We start from the raw sequence: 19999 nt of genomic DNA on the forward strand, positions 1-19999 counted from the left end.
AAATCCAATGATTGTGTTGCATGTTCGACTATATGTCACTTCGCCTCCAGCACTCCAAAAGCACGTTCCACATCCTTACGTGCTCCTTCTTGTCTTCTCTTAAAAAATTTGTCTCGTTCTTCAACCGGGTGGCGGAATGCCTTCACGAATGTGGAATACTGAGGATATATTCCATCTGTAAGGTAATACCCATATTTGTATTCGTTTCCATTCACCGTGAAAGGAGCATCCAGGGCTTTTCCATTCAAAAGATTGTCGAATATTGGCGACTGATCAAGAACGTTGACGTCGTTGTTGGAACCCGCAACCCCAAAAAATGCATGTCAAATCCATAAATCTTGAGAAGCGACAGCCTTTAACACCAACGAAGGTGATCCGTGATGACCACTTGCGTATTGCCCTTTCCATGCTACCAGACAATTTTTCCATTTCCAGTGTGTGCAATCAATGCTTCCTATCATTCCGGGAAACCCATGGCGTTCTTCATGTACCACATACAATTCTTGCAAATCATGCAACGAAGGTTTCCGCAAATACACGTCTCCAAAAGTTTCAACAACACCCCTTGACAATGCATACAAACTCTCTCTTGCGGTTCTTTCGGACATTCTCATATAGTCGTCCATGGTGTCGGGTGACTCCCCCATAGCCATCAAACGAATGGCCGCAACATATTTCTGCAACGTTGTAAACCCTCGTCTACCTCTAGCATCATATCTTAATTGAAAAAATTCGTACCTAAACATAAATTAACTACAGTTTAAAAATATATTGTATATGTTGTAAAATTAAATAAAACATGTACTGCATTTTTATTTATTTTGTATAAAAGTATAGTAAAGAAGCGATACCGGCTTTCCAAGGCGTTGACGATTCGTAAGAACACATCCCTACTCAAACGAAATCTTCTTTTGAAGTCCTTCGCCCCGATACACAATTATCCGCAAAGTAATCGCGATATAGATGTTCGTGTCCTTCCTCGCGATTTCTGTTTAACATCGCACGTCTTGTTAATAGCGGGGCTGGGTCTGGTTGTAGCAGATCGGTAGTGTAATAATGATACATCATCCTAAAAAAAATATCGTCATCTGAATCTTCGGACGAGTCGAAAGGATCCATATTTTTTTTGAAGATAATTGATAATACGTAGAGAGGAGAACAGAAAATGTGTGAAATTTTTTATAAAATGGTAGGTATTTATAGGGTAAATGATTTTTTTTAATAGTTAATTTTTTTAACCGTTGCAATTAAACGTTAATAAACGTTTAAAATTTACTCGTCGCATCCAGTCGTCTTGGCCACGAGATTCACCCTCGACGAGCAAAAACGAATAGGGGGGCGGTGTTCCCTACGTCATAACGGCGTTGAGGGGTGCCACCTCACCCGCGTTTCTTCTCGTTGGACCCGTACCAGATGCTCTAATGGAAATGAAAATTAGGTTATGAAAGGTAGAAAATATGGATGTCTTCCATCCTCTGCCTTTAAACCAGTGGATGTGACAACAATTCATCTACTTTTTGCATGTCACGTTAGTGTTATATTATTTTTCTTCATCATATTTTCTAAATGTAATTTAATAATGAAAATACATATTTTTATGCATAAAGTACTACCATGGGGTGGGGTGGGGGTGAGGTTGTTTTTCTCTTGTGGTATGCTCAAGGTTCTAAATAACATGAGATGTGATTTGACGGCAAAATCAAATTTAAATCATGACGAGCTTTAGCGAGTCATGACGTTTTTCATGGCGTGACTATTTTATATACATTAAAAAAAAGATAAATCATGTAATTATTGAATTTTATCAAATATATCAAGTTTTTAGAAGTGGTATAATAATATATAATATAAAAAAAAATTAACAAAACTCAATTATTTTAGGCACAATTAGAAAAAACTAAAAATTTAAAACAAAAAACAAAAAAAATCCGCGCCTTGAAAAAAACTTGCGCCATAACGCAATAGACGCGCTTTGAAACGTTATTTGGGCCCCATGTTTAACAAGTCTGCCTTTAACGTTTTCGTAACGACGACACTACGCCTCGCGCCATGGCATGTCTTAAGGCGCGCCATGACATACTTTTTAGAACCATAGGTATACTACTCCTGTATCATAAACCGACCATACCTGGGCGTGTTAACCGCAACACCAAGGTGACACATTGCACATTGTAGGGTGCGGTTTTGTTCCATTCCATATAATCTTAGGTGTAACCATTGTATACTGATTAATACAAATCTCTATAGATAAATTTACCATTTTTTATTTCCATTTAACCTTTTCACCATCGTAAAAATGGATGACATTCAAAGACAATTAAATTTGACAAAACTATATAGAATTAAAGGTAATAATAAAATAATTAGAAAAAGAGGAAGCGCGTGTGAGTATCAGTGATGAGAGAAGAGAGGGAAAGAGATATGTAAAAAGGGTGCACTTGTTGAGGGGAAGCACTGACTCACTGAGTCGTATTATAACTACTAATTACTAAATACTCCCCACTCGCTGCCAAAAAGCTTCAAGGCGGGGCCCACCTTTACATTGACAACTCTTCCTCCTTTTTTCCCTGCTTAAATCTACTAATTATCATTTTTTTCTAACAAAACGTAACAAATAAAAGCATCCATAATAAAATAATTGTTTCTTTGTCAAAATAGATTACATTAATGTTATTTCAAATGCCTTTTGAAAAGATTCAACTCTTTATTTTATAGTATTGTAATCAAGCTTTATACTTTTTTGTGATTTTCCATAAAACAATATATTTTCGGTAAGTTATATAATTTCTTTCTATCATCCTTATAATATGTCAAATTATAAGTGTCATATTTAATTTTTTTTAATAATGTTTTAATCCATTTAATATATGTATGAGGATAAATAGGAGGAAATTATAGATATATTTAATTTTCTTTCGATAAACTATTATAATGTTTATAGAATTACATTTTAATAGTAACCAAATAAATTTTGATAACCAAACCGAATTCATAGTTATAAAAGTGTGAATATAAACTATTAGATTGAAAATTATTTTCATAATATGACAAAACAAGTTATAAAAGTGCGAATATAAACTATTATATTGAAAATTGGTTATATATATATATATATATATATATATATATATATATATATATATATATATATATATATATATATATATATATATATTCAGGTTCATTTGAGACCATTCTAATTTTGTAAAACCGTGAGACCAAATCTAAAAATAATTTTAAAATGCAAAATAAATGGAAAAATCTAAAAATTCTTTTTTTAAATATTATTTTCGTAACTTGAATTAACTAAAAAAAATAAAAAATATATAAAAAAAATTTTAAAAAAATCCCGTTTTTTTTTAAAATACGTGAAATATTCTAATAGAATATTACACTGTACATAATTTAAAAAATAATTTTAAAATGTAAAAATGTAAAAATTCTTTTTTTAAATATTATTTTCGGAACTTGAATTAAATAAAAAAAATTTAAAAAAAATACCGTTTTTTTTTAAATACGTGAAATATTCTAATAGAATATTACATTGTACATATTCTAAAAAATAATTTTAAAATGCAAAATAAATGGAAAAATCTAAAAATTCTTTTTTTAAATATTATTTTTGGAACTTGAATTAACTAAAAAATAAATAAATAAAAAATAAAAAATTCGTCTCACGGTCTCACAAAATTAGGTCGTCTCACATGAACCTAACCCTATATATATATATATATATATATATATATATATATATATATATATATATATATATATATATATATATATATATATGGGAGGGCTCATACGAAAATACAAATAATTTATGAAACGTGAAAACAAGGAAAACCTATCAGATTGTGTCACTTCAACCTTATATTTTGGACAAGAATTCATCCAAACTTTTAACTACATGATGATAATCGATGATACATGAGAAATTATTTCATATTTTCAAAACATGTTTTTTTTGACATTTTTATTATGAAAACTTGAATTTAAAAGTGGTTAAGGACGTGAAAAAGAAAACGGTTGTTAAAACCCTATTTATATCTATATTAGCATAACATCCTCCAATGTAAACTTATTATCTTTAATTTATTGCTAATAAATTTAATTTCTAAAGTACATATGTTTGATTTTTTATAAGATGAATATGTTTTCGTGTTTTCGCAAAAAGGTCTGATTGTGCCTCTCGGCCACACCATTAAGTTGTGGTGTCCTATGAGAAGTCAATTGTGAAACTATTCCACATTCCTTAAAGTAGTCATGGAACTTGATACTAAGATACTCTCATCCTCTATCAGACCAGAACATCTTTATCTTCACGCCTAATTGATTCTCGACTTCATGTTTAAACTCTTTGAACTTTTCAAAGGTTTCTAATTTATGTTTGATTAAGTAAATATAGTCATATCTACTATAATCATTTGTAAATGTTACATAAAATCGATTAGCACCTCTTGTGGTGGATCTAAAGGGTCCACCCACATCTGTGTGTATGAGGTCCAACAAAACTCGCCTCTTTCACAAGATCCAGTGAAAGGTGATTTTGTCATCTTGCCCAAAATACAAGATTCACATTCATCATTTGGCCTTAGGTCAAATGATTCCAATACTCCATCCTTTTGGAGTTGGGTGATGCGTTTCTTATTAATGTGCCCAAGACGACAATTCCACAAGCATGCCTTGTCCAAACCATTAAACGAATCAATGTGAAATGCATTATTGATGGGTTTTAGCCATAAGAACTTTCCTATGTGCGCATGCAAAACCCTAATGCTTGGATCTAGGCTTTCTAATTAAACATGCTTTGAATCCAAGACTTCTAATGACTAATTAGGTATAAGAACAATACAAAATCAGATCTAAAAGTTTACCTTTGAATCTCTTGTTTGATCTTGTTGTCTTGGAGCTCTAGAGTCACAATTGTCACTCCTCTAATGGCTTACAAACACCAACTAGCAAAGAGGATGATTTGAGAGAGAGGTTGGGAAGAAATCGGCCAGGGGTTCTTTTCCTTTTAAGAGATCCCAATTTCCCTTGCTCAAGGGGTCTATTTATACTTGTAGACTCCTAGGGTTTCACCTTTAAACCCTAGCTGGATAATCTTTCCTTAAAGCAATCCAAATCCTTACCTTAGATAAGCTTTGGACGATTTTGAGCTATCCTAAGCCCTAGAATCCGTCCAACCCTTATCCTTTAAGGATTTACAGTCTAAAGTGTAACTATCAAACAATTGACAGTTTATACCCTCTTATTTAATTAATCTCTTTAAGTCACCAAATTAATACTAATTAATTTATGACTTATATTAATCAAATAACAATATTATTATTCCTTATATTATTCTCATAATATATATAAATAATATTTATTCTCTCATAATTAATCATCCTATCAAGTTGCTATGGTGAAGGCAACCCAAAAGGACCATGCACAATCGGGTCAAATACTTGCCTAATATAGCTGCAGCCTTAGACACTATTCCAACAGTCTCCCAGTTGGATAAGTCTAGTAACTATATGCACAAGTACAATTCGATTTGCAATCGTAGCTCTCAAAGACACTTTCAAACTCTGATCTAATCAATCTTTTCCTTTAGATAAGGGATCGTACAGTCCTCTGTTAGATATCATGCTGACAATTCTATGGAATGATTAGTCAAACATTTAGGTTTCTCGATCTCCGATTTATTTGACATAGAACTTAATCGAACACATTAATTCAGTTCTGACCGGGCCCGACACATAAGTCAAATCAAATCATCGAGCGGCCGAGATATCGCTTTTACCTTCTTAGGATAAAAGTTACAGATAAACTTCGACTTATATGCATTTACTTATTCATTAATCAACTATACACAACAATGCGTTTTATAACACCGAGTTACTGATGCGTTTTCGCATTATCAATGTACAATCAATTAACAAATAACAAACCATATATCTAGGTTTTAAGACTATATGATATTATCGTCTTGCGATCACCCTTTTATATCATATTCCATAAGGTGATTCCAGCAAGCACGGGTTTGTTCCAATGCTCAAAACTAGCTCATAAGCACTCATGAACGTCGCAACAATCTTTTACTATGTCTAATACCATTCAGACAATCTACGCACCAATTCACGACAAGCTTCATTCATATCTACTTCCAACATATGAACGATTGTGGGCAATTTGAATAATTCGATTATTCTTAATAAACTCAATTATTCTGGAAGTCAAAACATGCAAAATGAAACAATAGTTAAACAATTAACATAAGACAGTAACATTACTCATAAATAAAAATCCTTTATTTAATCATCAAATGTTAATTACATTTATCTATTACATGTTTCTAATACTATCTAATCTATGCTAATATCATCCTTCAGCCCAATACTCCTAGCATGCTGTAAGTGCTTAACCCTACTCAGTCCCTTCGTAAGCGGATCTGCTGGGTTATCTTCTGATGATATCCTCTTCACTACGAGTTGTCCTTCTTCTACACGATGTCTAATAAAGTGATATTTTCTGTCGATATGTCTAGATCTACCATGATCCCTCGATTCCTTGGTCAAGGCAACCGCTCCTTCATTATCACAGAAAATCTCCATGGGCTCCTTTATGGCAGGTATAACTCCAAGATCACCGATGAAGTTCTTCAGCCATATTGCCTCCTTCAACGCTACGCTCGCTGCAATGTACTCTGATTCGCACGTTGAATCAGCTACAGTTTCCTGCTTGGAACTTTTCCAAGTCACTGCTCCTCCATTCAGGGTAAAGGCCCAGCCCGACTGCGAACGGTAGTTGTCCCTGTCGGTCTGAAAGCTGGCGTCACTATACCCTCGCACCTTTAAGTCATCACTCCCTCCGAGGACTAAGAACCATTCCTTCGTCCTCCGAAGGTACTTAAGGATATTATTCACCGCAATCCAATGGGCTCTGCCAGGATTCCCTTGATATCTGCTAACCATGCTCAAAGCAAAGGCTACATCAGGGCGAGTACAAGTCATAGCGTACATGATTGAGCCAACTGCGGAAGCGTATGGTACTCGGCTCATTTCTGCTATTTCAGCTTCGGTACTCGAACATTGAGTCTTACTCAACTTGGCATTACTTTGTATCGGTAATTCTCCCTTCTTCGAGTTTTCCATACTAAAACGTTTTAGTACCTTCTCTAAGTAAGTGTTCTGACTAAGTCCTATTAGTCTCTTACTTCTTTCTCTCACTATCCTTATTCCCAAAATGTAAGAAGCCTTTCCGAGGTCCTTCATAGCGAAGCACTTCTCGAGCCAGGACTTAACCTCCTGCAAAGTCGGGATGTCGTTTCCTATGAGTAGTATGTCATCGACATATAGAACGAGGAAGCTTACTATACTCCCATTGGCTTTGACATATACACACGATTCATCTTCGCTTCGTACAAATCCAAACTCTTTGACTTTCTCATCGAAGCAAAGATTCCATCTGCGTGATGCTTGCTTAAGTCCATAAATGGACTTTTCAAGCTTACACACTCTATTCGGATGCTGCGGATCCACAAACCCCTCTTGCTGAGCCATGTAAACATCCTCAGCCAACTTCCCATTAAGGAAAGCGGTCTTGACATCCATTTGCCAAATCTCATAATCATGAAATGCGGCAATCGCTAGCATCACTCTAATAGATTTTATCTTCGCAACTGGTGAGAAGGTCTCGTCATAGTCAACTCCGGGAGTTTGAGTAAAGCCCTTCGCGACCAATCGCGCTTTATATGTGTGTACGTTTCCATCCACATCGGTCTTCTTCTTGAAGATCCATTTGCACCCAACGGTCTTACGTCCGGGCACATTATCAACCAAATTCCAAACTTGGTTATCATACATGGATTGGATCTCGCTATCCATTGCCTCTTTCCATTTTGCAGACTCCGGGCCTGCCATGGCTTCCTTATAACTATTAGGTTCATCAAGATTTATTAGTGTACCATCACTAATATACGTGTCCCCTTCAGTAGTAATATGAAAACCATAAAACTGGGGTTGAACTCTAACTCTTTCGGAACGTCTAAGAGGGAAGGACTCGTCAATCGGTTCAACCGGAGTTTCCTCCTCGGGTTGAGTGCCAGTGGTAGAGGTTCCTTCATCTATCGATTCTTGAATCTCTTCAAGCTCGATTTTCCTCCTACTGTCTCCTTGGCTTATGAGTTCTCGCTCTCGGAAAACTCCTCTCCTCGCAACAAAGACAACATTGTCCTTCGCTCTATAGAAGAGATATCCAAAGGATTTCTGCGGGTAGCCGATGAAAATACATCGCTCACTACGAGGTTCGAGCTTGTCGTGAGTATCTCGTCTTACGAAAGCCTCGCAACCCCAAACCTTGATATTTGCCAACGAGGGAGCTTTCCCTGTCCACATCTCGTGAGGTGTTTTGGCAACCTTCTTAGTAGGGACTCGGTTAAGGATATGGGCGGCCGTATCTAAGGCATACCCTCAAAAAGATATTGATAGTGAAGCACGAATCATCATAGAGCGAACCATGTCCAACAAGGTTAGATTATGCCTTTCTGCCACACCATTCAATTGTGGTGTCCTAGGTGGCGTCAATTGTGAAACTATTCCACACTCCTTGAGATAATCATGGAATTCAAGACTTAGGTACTCTCCTCCTCGATCGGATCGAAGCATCTTGATTTTCCTGCCCAATTGATTCTCCACTTCATTCTTTAACTCTTTGAATTTTTCAAAAGTTTCTGACTTTTGCTTGATTAAATAGATATACCCATATCTATTATAGTCATCGGTGAAAGTCACGTACGGTTCCCATCCTTCGTGGTTGATCTAAACGGTCCACATACATCGGTATGTATTAGGTCCAATAGACCCTCACCCCTTTCGAAAGAGCCAGCGAAGGGTGACTTAGTCATCTTTCCAAGCAAACAAGATTCGCATGTGTCATCTTCCCTAAGGTCGAATGACTCCAACACTCCATCCTTTTAGAGTTGGGCTATTCGTTTCTTGTTGACATGTCCAAGACGACAATGCCACAAGGATGCTTTATCCATACTATTGGAAGAATCTATGTTCAAAACATCATTTCCTAAGTTATCAACAATCATAACAGTTTCATATATTCCATTACATGGTATAGCTTCAAAATAAAAGACACCATTTAGATAAGCTAAAATAGAACCATTCTCATTATTAAAAGAAAATCTAAAAACTTGTCTAGACAAACCATGAAATGAAATGATGATTCTAGCCATTTCTGGCGAATAGCAACAATTGTTCAAATCTAAACTTAAACCATTGCTAAGCACTAAAGAATACACTCCAATCTTGGTCACAGGCGACGATCTTCTGTTCCCCATGATTAGATTTATTCTTCCAGCCTCCACATCCCTATTTCTTCTTAGTCCCTACACATTAGAACAAATGTGGTAACCACAACCGGTATCAAGAACCCAAGAAATAGCATGAGATGAATCGTTAGAATTAATTGTGTATATACCTGCGAAAGACGACTTGATCTTTCCTTCCTTGATGGCTTGTAGGTACTCTGGGCAGCTTCTCTTCTAATGTCCTATTTTGTGGCAGTGGTGGCATTCTGCCTCCTTTGGGTTAGGGCAGGGCTTAGCAGGATCAACTTTGGTCCCACTAGAAAAGGCACCATCTCGGGCTTTAACCTTACAATAGTTCTTAGACGAAGCCTTACTCTTCTTTCCCTTTCCCTGTCCAATAGCCAAGACAGGAGCAGCGGTTGGATTGGGAGTTGGTGCAACAGACTTGTCCTTGAAGTTGCTCTCAGCGACCCTCAAGAGACCTTGGAGTTTGCTTAGGGTGACCTCCTCTTTGTTCATGTGGTAGGTCATCCTAAATTGATTGTAGCTAGGAGGAAAAGAGTGAAGCACCATGTCGATCGCCAAGTCTTCCCCAAAGTCAACATTCAACTTGCAAAGGCGGTCGACATACCTTTGCATCTTTTGCAGGTGCACGGTAAGAGACTCTCCATGACCCATCTTAGCGGAAATCATGTTAGTGAAAATCTCATAACGCTCTTTTCTCGCGTTTTGGTGGTATCTCTCCAATAAGTCTTGATGCATCTCGTACGGGTACATGTCCTCATAGGACTTTTGGAATTCGGAGTTCATGGTGGCTATCATGATGCAATGCACCTTCGTTGCATCGCGCTCATGAGTTTCAAAAGTGGTCATTTCAGCCGGAGTAGCGATTTCAGGGTTAATTTTCTCGAGCTTCTCATCGAGGACATACTCCTTATCCTCATAGCGAGCAATGGTGCGAATGTATCTTATCCATTCGCTAAAGTTCGTCCCATCGAAAGTGACCTTTTGACAAAGGCTCGTCAATGTGAAAGAACTAGCAGTAGCGTTGTTTGCGTTCGACATCTACAAATAGAAAGGACAAAGATAGATTAGAATATGAATCCCTAATTATCACCCAATAAGAAAAATTAGGGCTAGGATCCAACAACAATATTTACATATTAGAAAAGGGATGCCGTAATCCAACATGCAAATAATATGAAGGTAAGTGAATGACGATTCACTAATTCTCCACCATCATAACTTTAAGTCCTAAATGTATTAAGAATTCCTAGGTTCGGATGAGATTGATTGAAACTATTCAATGGCATGTTTAAATCTCGATATGCCCCTCTTGTTTGTGACTGGGATACCGAGGATCACAAAGCGGGTGTGAATTACCATGCAAATTCACATGGTGCCTTCATTGTAACGATCACCTATTCGATGTGCCGGTAAACCACACACGCTCCATCGAACTATGATAAACAATGAATCACCCTTTGCCACCTTTGCTTAGAACCAATTAGTGTGCCGGTAAACCACACACGTTCCACTAACTTCTTAGCAAGGGTGCAAAGTGTAATTTCATGGGATTGCATCAATTCACTTTTCCTAAAGTAACTAAGATTGGGAAATTTTAAAAAAAAACATGTAGTTACTTTGTATTTGTGACATCCCAAAATCTCGGCCAGAAAAGACCGATTTTCATTTATGCTTTTAAAATAATTTCAGAGTAAATCCTTTTGATTTGAAAGAGTTGCGGAATTTGTTCCCAAAAACAAAACATGATAAAACAATGTTTACCAAAGCATTTCATAAAAGAAATGTATTTTCATTATATAATCAAAACTCGGGGTGTCATGTTCCGATACAGACCAATAAGCATAAACGATAACATTACAAGTCATTCAACAAATATATACATATACAGACTTGTAAACAAAACAACTTGATGGTTCGTCCATCTTATGCCCTTGCGCCACTTCCTGTAATACAAATAAAACTGATTGGGTCAGGCTTGGGAGCCTGGTGAGCATATAGGGTTTTCAACCCACAATAAATAATTATATTTAATATTCACCAACCAATAATAACCCAATTACCCATTCCCGTTATTCTCACTTTATGTCCCTAAGACAACTAACATATGGGACCTAGTCTAAGAATATTTCATCGGGGCGACAACACATGCTTCGGGGGTTCCTCAGCAATATAAGTCAAATAAGGCAACCATGAGGGGGATGGAGTACAGCGAATGAACACCCAAGTTCATTAACACCTACAGGTGGCGAACCTGCTAATGTTTCCACAAGACTATCTAGAAAATTCCGTGGTCGTCATCTAAACTCCGCTAGATGACTAAATCAAACAACAACGAGGCCTCTCATCTGTTTATTACACACCAACTATCTACCAATGTTCTACCCAAAATATTGGTAGATAAAAATATACATTTTTATACATAGTTTAAAAACCTGTATAGCATGCTTTAATCAATACATATTCCACATAACAGATGAGGCACACACACACATAACACGTATTTCATAAAGAATAAATCATATCTATGAAACAGAAGAAAGTGAAAAACACATTCACACACATAACCACAAAATTATACACATAATACGTATTCCGTATAAAATACTTCATAATTATGCATTAGAAGAAAGTAACTACACACTCACACATATAAACAACAATATACTTAATACACTCAAACCATACTTGTATTATTATCGTGTTTATGAAAGGTAGTATACACTCACTTGATCAGAAGATGATCGGACAGCACTACGGCTTACAGAAGTAGTAATCCTCAGCAGATCTGGAAGATCTTCACAAAAATCGAACTTCTCGCGGGCAGAGCTTCGGCTCGGGAACCGCACTTCTCGGGACCTTCGGGATCTCGGGACTTGCTTCGGGACTCGGGAATATTACCGGGGCTTCGGGGTACTTCTGGCACGCAAATCAATGCAAAACGGGAGAGAGAAGAGAGAAAAATAGCAAAAGAGTCGGCTGCCCTCGCATCCTATTTATAGGAGGCTGGAGCCTCGGAGTACGCGGGACGTACTGCTCCGAAATCGTCACTGCTTACGTATCCGAAGTGCTCGAGTGCGAGTGTCGACATTCCTCGGTGTACGCGGGGCGTACACGAGTACGCGTGGCCTACTTCGGATGAATCCGATGACTCCTCTTCGGATAATGCCGGATTTTCCAATTAAATTTAAATACAAATTATTTAATAAACTTCGGAAATTCATATCTTCATCATACGAACTCCGTTTTCGACGTTCTTTATATCCACGCGAAGGTGAGACTACACTCTACAACTTTCGTTTAGACTCCGTCGGCTAATTTTAACTTTATTTTTATTATTTATTTTTAATAGGCCGGGACAGAAAAACTTCGTTTGACTTCTGTTCTCGCCTAACTTTTCATCACTTCGATACCAACAACGAGATCTTCGATTCTCGTTTAGATTGATTCGACTAAAAACCGCTCGATCTCAAATCGAGTATTTCGGGCTGCATACCGCTAAGTCGAAACTTTAGAAAATCATAACTTCTTCATACGAAGTCAGATTTGGGCGTTCTATATATATTCAGAAACCTCGTTTCAACTACTACAACATTATCCAAAGATATCAAGTTTATTTTACACTTAAATTTTGACGCTTATTTTTATTCTTAATTAATCAAACCACATAATTAAGCAATTAAGCACAAAACACATAATACTCAAATAATACACTTCTATTATTTCAAAATGGGTTACAAAGGTTAACCTAGACTATTACATTGCTAAAAATGGCAAGCCCGGAAACACAGGTGTTACAATTCTCTCCACCTTAGAATGATTCCGTCCCCGGAATCACACATCAACAAACAAATGCGGATAGCGACTCAACATGTCACTCTCCGTCTCCCAGGTGAGATTCGGCCCATTCGTGTGTTTCCATCGGACAAGCACTAACCCAACCATTTTGCGTCGCAACTTCTTAGTCTTCCGGTTAACAATTGCCTCTGGTTCTTCAATCAACCTTTTGTTCTCATCAATTCTCAATTCAAAAATTGGAATTATATCAGGAACTTCTCCCGTGAACTTCCTCAAATAACACACATGAAAAGTGTTGTGAATTCCATTCAGTTCTTCGGGTAATTCGAGCTTGTAAGCTTGGTTCCCAACCCTCTGAAGAACTTTAAACGGTCCAATAAACCTTGGACTCAATTTTCCCCTTTTACCAAATCTTATAAGTCCCTTCCACAATGAGACTTTAAGCAAAACCGAATCTCCAATTTCAAAAGTCATCGGTCTTCGCTTCTTGTCAGCATAGCTCTTTTGACGATCCTGAGCTGCTAACATTCTTTCCCTAATTATTTTCAACTTTTCAGCAGTTTGATGAACCATCTCCGGTCCCATAAACTGCTTTTCTCCAGCCTCAAGCCAACAAGACGACGTACGACACTTATGTCCGTACAAAGCTTGATAAGGTGCCATCTTTATGCTCGAGTGGAAACTATTATTGTAGGAAAATTCTACCAAAGGTAAATGTTTATCCCAGTTACCTAGGAATTCCAAGGTACATGCTCTCAGCATATCTTCAAGTGTTTGTATTGTTCTTTCATTTTGACCATCAGTCTGCGGATGGTAAGCTGTACTTAAACATAACTTGGTACCCATTACCTCTTGTAGACTTTTCCAAAACCTCGAGGTGAAACGGCTATCACGATCTGACACAATCGTTAACGGAACACCGTGAAGCCTCACAATTTCCTTCACGTAAGAATTTGCAAGCTTCTCCATAGACCATTTCTCCTTGGCTGCTATGAAATCCGCACTCTTAGTGAATCGATCAACGACCACCCAAATCATGTCGTGACCATTCTTTGTTCTGGGCAGTTTAGTGACAAAATCCATAGCAATGTCTTCCCACTTACCCATAGGCACAGGCAATGGTTCTAAACTCCCATATGGTTTCTGATGTTGTGTCTTTACTCTCGCACAAGTCACACACTCAGCCACATACTTTGCAACATCAAGCTTCATCGTCGGCCACCAGTAGTAGGGTTTTAGGTCCCTATACATTTTAGTGCTACCGGGATGAATCGAGTACATGGTTTTGTGAGCTTCTTCCATCAGAAGATCTCTGACTCCTCCTGTCTTAGGTATCCAAATCCGATCTTGGAACACCTTCATCCATGACTGTTTACACCGAACACCAACGTTTTGCCCAAACGTTCCTCCTTTCGGTCATTCTTCTCAGAAGCTTCGCTTTGAGCTTTCTTTATACTCTCCAAAATAGTCGAGAAAACTTCAATTCTCAACGCTCTTGGCCTTTTCCTTTCAAGATTGACTTTCCGACTGAGAGCATCAGCAACAACATTAGCTTTACCGGGGTGGTAAAGTATCTCGCAGTCGTAGTCTTTAAGTAATTCTAGCCAGCGTCGTTGCCTCATATTCAATTCCTTCTGATTAAAGAGATATTGTAGACTCTTATGATCAGTAAAAAGTTTGCACTTCGTGCCATAGAGGTAATGCATCCATATTTTCAGAGCGAAAACTACCGCTGCCAACTCCAAATCATGAGTCGGGTAATTCTTTTCATGCTCCTTCAGCTGTCGAGACGCATATGCTATCACCTTTTCTCTTTGGGTTAAAACACAACCCAATCCAACCCCAGACGCATCTCTATAAACAGCGAAGTCTTCAACTCCATCGGGTAAAGAAAGTATCGGTGCCTCGCATAGCTTCTTCTTTAGCTTCTTGAATGCTTCTTTATGCTTATCACTCCAAGCATAAGTAGCTCCTTTGTGGGTCAAAGCTGTTAATGGATTAGCGATCGAAGAAAAACCTTGGATAAACCTTCGGTAATATCCGGCTAATCCCAAAAAGCTTCGAATCTCCGTGGGACTTTTTGGTTGTTCCCACTTCATCACAGCTTCGATCTTCGCTGGATCAACCATTATCCCTTCTTGGTTGACCACGTGACCTAAGAATTGGACTTCACGAATCCAAAAATCACACTTAGAGAACTTTGCATACAGCTTCTCCTTCTTCAAGACTTCTAACACTTCTCGCAAGTGTCTGCCATGCTCCTCTTGGCTTTTCGAGTAAATCAGAATGTCATCTATGAACACTATCACAGATTTATCAAGGAACGGATTACAAACCCTATTCATCAAATCCATGAACGCTGCTGGAGCATTGGTTAGTCCAAACGACATAACCAAGAACTCGTAGTGTCCATATCTAGTTCTGAATGCAGTCTTCTCGATATCTTGCTCTCTTACTTTTAGCTGATGATATCCTGACCTAAGATCGATCTTCGAGAAATAGCTCGAACCTTGCAATTGATCAAACAGGTCATCAATCCTTGGCAACAAATATCTATTCTTTATTGTTGCCTTGTTCAACTCTCTGTAATCAATGCACATTCTCATACTCCCATCTTTCTTCTTCACAAATAACACCGGAGCTCCCCAGGGCGATGAACTAGGTCTAATGAAACCTTTGTCCAATAACTCCTGAAGTTGCATCATCAGCTCCTTCATCTCCGTCGGTGCTAATCGATAAGGTGCTTTTGCTATTGGCGTGGTTCCTGGTAACAAGTCTATTCTGAACTCCACTTGTCTATCAGGTGGTAATCCAGGAAAATCTTCGGGAAATACTTCCGGATAATCACACACCACTGGAATACTCTGCATCACCTTCTTTTCCTTCTTAGCATCAATCACGAATGCTAAATATGATGTACATCCCTTGGTCAAACACTTTCTGGCTTTCATTAGGGAAATGATTCCAGAATTCACTCGCCGTTTGTCCCCATACATCATAAATGAATCTTTCCCAGGCGGGTTTACTTTAACTATCTTCTTCTTGCATAAAATTTCGGCATCATTGGCGCTAAGCCAATCCATTCCCAGTATTTCATATTATACCTAGACTATTACATTGCTAAAAATGGCAAGCCCGGAAACACAGGCGTTACAATATTTCATATTATACTTTTAATGAGAGGATGAGGCTGCCCCATCCTACCCGTTCGACTAACGACCCTCCACCGATCAAGCAAGCGGTGGGTGTGAGTGTACACCCATTAAGCGCCATTTTATAGGCCGCAACCTTATACCCACCTTATAGATCGGATTCGTGAATGAGGCCTACTAACGGTAAGACTAGCATTTTAGTTATACACACACACACACACACACACATATATATATATATATATATATTAATCTTGTAATATTATATTAGTATAGGGTTGTATTTTAACCTTTAAAAAAATCTAGGGTTTTAAATTTAAATTGTCTAAATTAAAACTTTTAATCACAAAACATAAATTTCAAAACTTGAGGACAAGTTTTAAACATTTAAAACATGGAGGATCAAATAACAAATAATCTTAATTAACAATTAATTCCACAATTATCCATATTTGATTTATTTTAAGATTTTTTTGCAAAATAATTACCAATTTAATCAAAATAATTAATTAATTATCACATAAGGAAATTAAATATTTTATTAGTTGATAAATATCTTTAATTAGATCAAGATTATAGTCATATATATCAAAAAATCGGATTAGGGTTGATCTAATATGATAAAGGCAAGTTTCCATAAGATAAATATGAAAAAATCCCGAATCTGGCCCTTCCTGACGCTCGAACTCGTCGAGTTCCCAACTGGACTCGTCGAGTCAGGCCAACTCGTCGAGTCCACCATGGGACTCGTCGAGTTCATGACACAGAAACATAAAATTCGAATTTTGCAAACAAGATTCAAACAAACAAGCAACAATTTAATAGAAACCAATCTAGGCTCTGATACCACTGATGGGTTTTAACCATAAGAACTTTCCTATGTGCGCATGCAAAACCCTAATTCTTGGATCTAGGCTTTCTAATTAAACATGCTTTGAATACAAGACTTCTAATGACTAATTAGGTATAAGAACAATACAAAATCAGATCTAGAAGTTTACCTTTGAATCTCTTGTTTGATCTTGTTGTCTTGGAGCTCTAGAATCACAATTGTCACTCCTCTAATGGCTTACAAACACCAACTAGCAAAGAGGATGATTTGAGAGAGAGGTTGGGAAGAAATCGGCCAGGGGTTCTTTTCCTTTTAAGAGATCCCGATTTCCCTTGCTCAAGGGGTCTATTTATACTTGTAGACTCCTAGGGTTTCACCTTTAAACCCTAGCTGGATAATCTTTCCTTAAAGAAATCCAAATCCTTACCTTAGATAAGCTTTGGATGATTTTGAGCTATCCTAAGCCCTAAAATCCGTCCAACCCTTATCCTTTAAGGATTTACAGTCTAAAGTGTAACTATCAAACAATTGACAGTTTATACCCTCTTATTTAATTAATCTCTTTAAGTCACCAAATTAATACTAATTAATTTATGATTTATATTAATCAAATAACAATATTATTATTCCTTATATTATTCTCATAATATATATAAATAATATTTATTCTCTCATAATTAATCATCCTATCAAGTTGCTATGGTGAAGGCAACCCAAAAGGACCATGCACAATCGGGTCAAATACTTGCCTAATATAGTTGCAGCCTTAGACACTATTCCAACAATTATTTCCTAATCTATCAACAAAACTCATAGTCTCATACACACCATTAAAAGTTAAAGCTTCAAATATAAAAACACCATTTTTATAGACCAAAATTTAACCATTTGAATCATTAAATGAGTAACGAAAACCTTGTCTAGACAAAGCATTAAATGAAATAATGTTTCGTGTCATTTCTAACAAAGAGCAACAATTATCAAATCTAACCTAACTTCACTACTAAGCATAAAGATGATAAGTCCTAATCTTGGTCATAGGAGAATACCGCTTATTGCCCATGATCAGATTCATCTTCCTATGCTCCACCTCTTCACTTTCTCTTATCCCCTATAATTCAGAACAAATGTCAACACCACATCCTATATCAAGGACCCAAGAACGAGTAGATTGTGAGTTATTTGTTTGAATAATGTATATACCTGCTGACGATGGCTTCACCTTGCCATCCTTGATGTCTTGCAAGCATATGGGGCAAATTCTCTTCCAATGGCCCTTGTCATTGCAATAGTAACAAGTGGCCTCTTTAGGGCCATTAACAGTTAGAATGTCTGAGTTAGGCCTCGCCTTTGGCCCATTGCTTGATGACCCTACATGGGCCTTGTTCTTCCAGTTAGCTTTGGGAGCATCCTTCATTTTCTTCCCTTTTTCCCTTTTCAATGGCGAGAGCGGGAACATTAGTAGAAAGGGTCAAACTCTTTCCCTTCAATCCCGACTCAATAGTCTGTAGCAAGTTGTGGAGTTGGGCCAATGTGGTTTCTGTGTTGTTCAAATGATAAGCTAATATAAACTGATTATAACAACTTGGAAAGGAGTTTAAGACCATGTCAATGGCCAATTTCTCGTCACATTGAGCTTAACAAGGCGCTCCACGTATCTTTGCATTCTCTACACGTTTTTGCAGATAGACTTTCCCTCTTTTTATCTTGAAATCCATGAAGGACTTGACCACTTCAAATTTCTCTTGATGAGCTTTCTTGTGGTACTTTTCACAAGGCAGTTTTTCATCTCAAATGGCTAGTAGTCCTCATAGAAACTCTATAATTCAGGAGTCATTGTAGCGATCATGATGCAAGCAACTTTGTTGCATCATCGTAGTGTTTCCTGTAGGAGGCTAGTTGTTTAGGAGTAGCAATGGCTTCATCGACTTCAACAAGTTTTTCTTCAGGGACATATTATTGGATTAATGTCTAAGTCCATAACTATTTTGGTATGTACTTGACCCGATTATGAGCATGGTCCTTTTGGGTTGCCTTCACCATAGCAATATGTATGATGAATTAAGGAGAGAAATGTTTAATTATGATTTATTAATATATTATGAGAATAATATATTAAAGGAGAAATCATATTGTTTAATTAATATTATTCAAGAATTAATTAAGAATTAATTTAGTGACTAAAAGAGATTAATTAAACTTAAGGGACTGGAATTGTAATTATAAGATAATTGCAAAAGTGGGCTAATGGACTCCATAGAGTGGAGTGGACGAAATTTATGGGGAAGCCCATAAGATTTCGTCCATGACTCTAAAGAAAGGGATCCGTGGGCTGCTTAGGGCCTAAGCAGTCAAATTAGGGTTTCCTAGTTGAAAACCCTAATTGCCTAAGTATATAAAGGACCCTTATGGCCCCAAAAATGGTGTGAACTCTTAGATTAGGGTTTCTAGACGTTTTGGGCAGCCTCCTCTCTTCTCCTATTCATCCAAGTTGCTTAGTGGTGTTTGTGACTCCATTAGAGGTGCAGCACTTGAGGCACTAAGCTTTCTGAAGCAAATCAAAGCAAGGAATTGATTGTTATTGCAATATAACAATCAACGGTAATTCTCTAAACCCTAATTCAGTTTATTATATGTTAGATCTAGGGTTTATAGCTTTGGATATTCAATTGCATTTTCATTAGACAAACTAGATCCAAAAGCTATTAAGGTTTGCATGTACACCATAGGATTGATGTATTGCTCAAAACCCATCAGTGGTATCAGAGCCTAGGGTTGTTTGTTTGATGTATTTGATGCAATTATGGTTTATTCTTGCTTTAAAATTGAAATTTAGGGTTTCTGGGGGCTAGACTCGCCGAGTCCATGTGAACTTAACGAGTCCAT

General features: G+C 37.2%; 1 protein-coding gene across 1 annotated transcript; it reads right to left on the reverse strand.

Annotated features, from left to right (window-relative positions):
* Positions 1-35: 35 nt before the first annotated feature.
* On the reverse strand, positions 36-18572 carry LOC145089913 (uncharacterized). Its single transcript, XM_079028295.1, has 4 exons — positions 18336-18572; positions 18163-18224; positions 363-738; positions 36-269 (listed from the first exon to the last, which is right to left on the reverse strand). The coding sequence occupies exons 1-4, from the start codon at positions 18570-18572 to the stop codon at positions 36-38; spliced, it is 909 nt and encodes a 302-aa protein (XP_078884421.1).
* Positions 18573-19999: the final 1427 nt, after the last annotated feature.

The sequence above is a fragment of the Lactuca serriola genome, chromosome 2, assembly GCF_051521515.1.
Source record: "Lactuca serriola cultivar US96UC23 chromosome 2, Lser_US96UC23_V15, whole genome shotgun sequence".
Classification (NCBI taxonomy): Eukaryota; Viridiplantae; Streptophyta; class Magnoliopsida; order Asterales; family Asteraceae; genus Lactuca; species Lactuca serriola.

Bases quoted from the DNA above. Each gene is read 5' to 3' on its own strand.
- LOC145089913 (XM_079028295.1), bottom strand. From the start codon at position 18,572: ATGTTCCCGCTCTCGCCATTGAAAAGGGAAAAAGGGAAGAAAATGAAG. The intron at 18,225-18,335 runs GTGAAGCCATCG...TCTGAATTATAG, and splicing joins AAGACATCAAGGATGGCAAG to GGGATAAGAGAAAGTGAAGA. The intron at 270-362 runs GTGTTAAAGGCT...GTTCTTGATCAG, and splicing joins ATCACGGATCACCTTCGTTG to TCGCCAATATTCGACAATCT.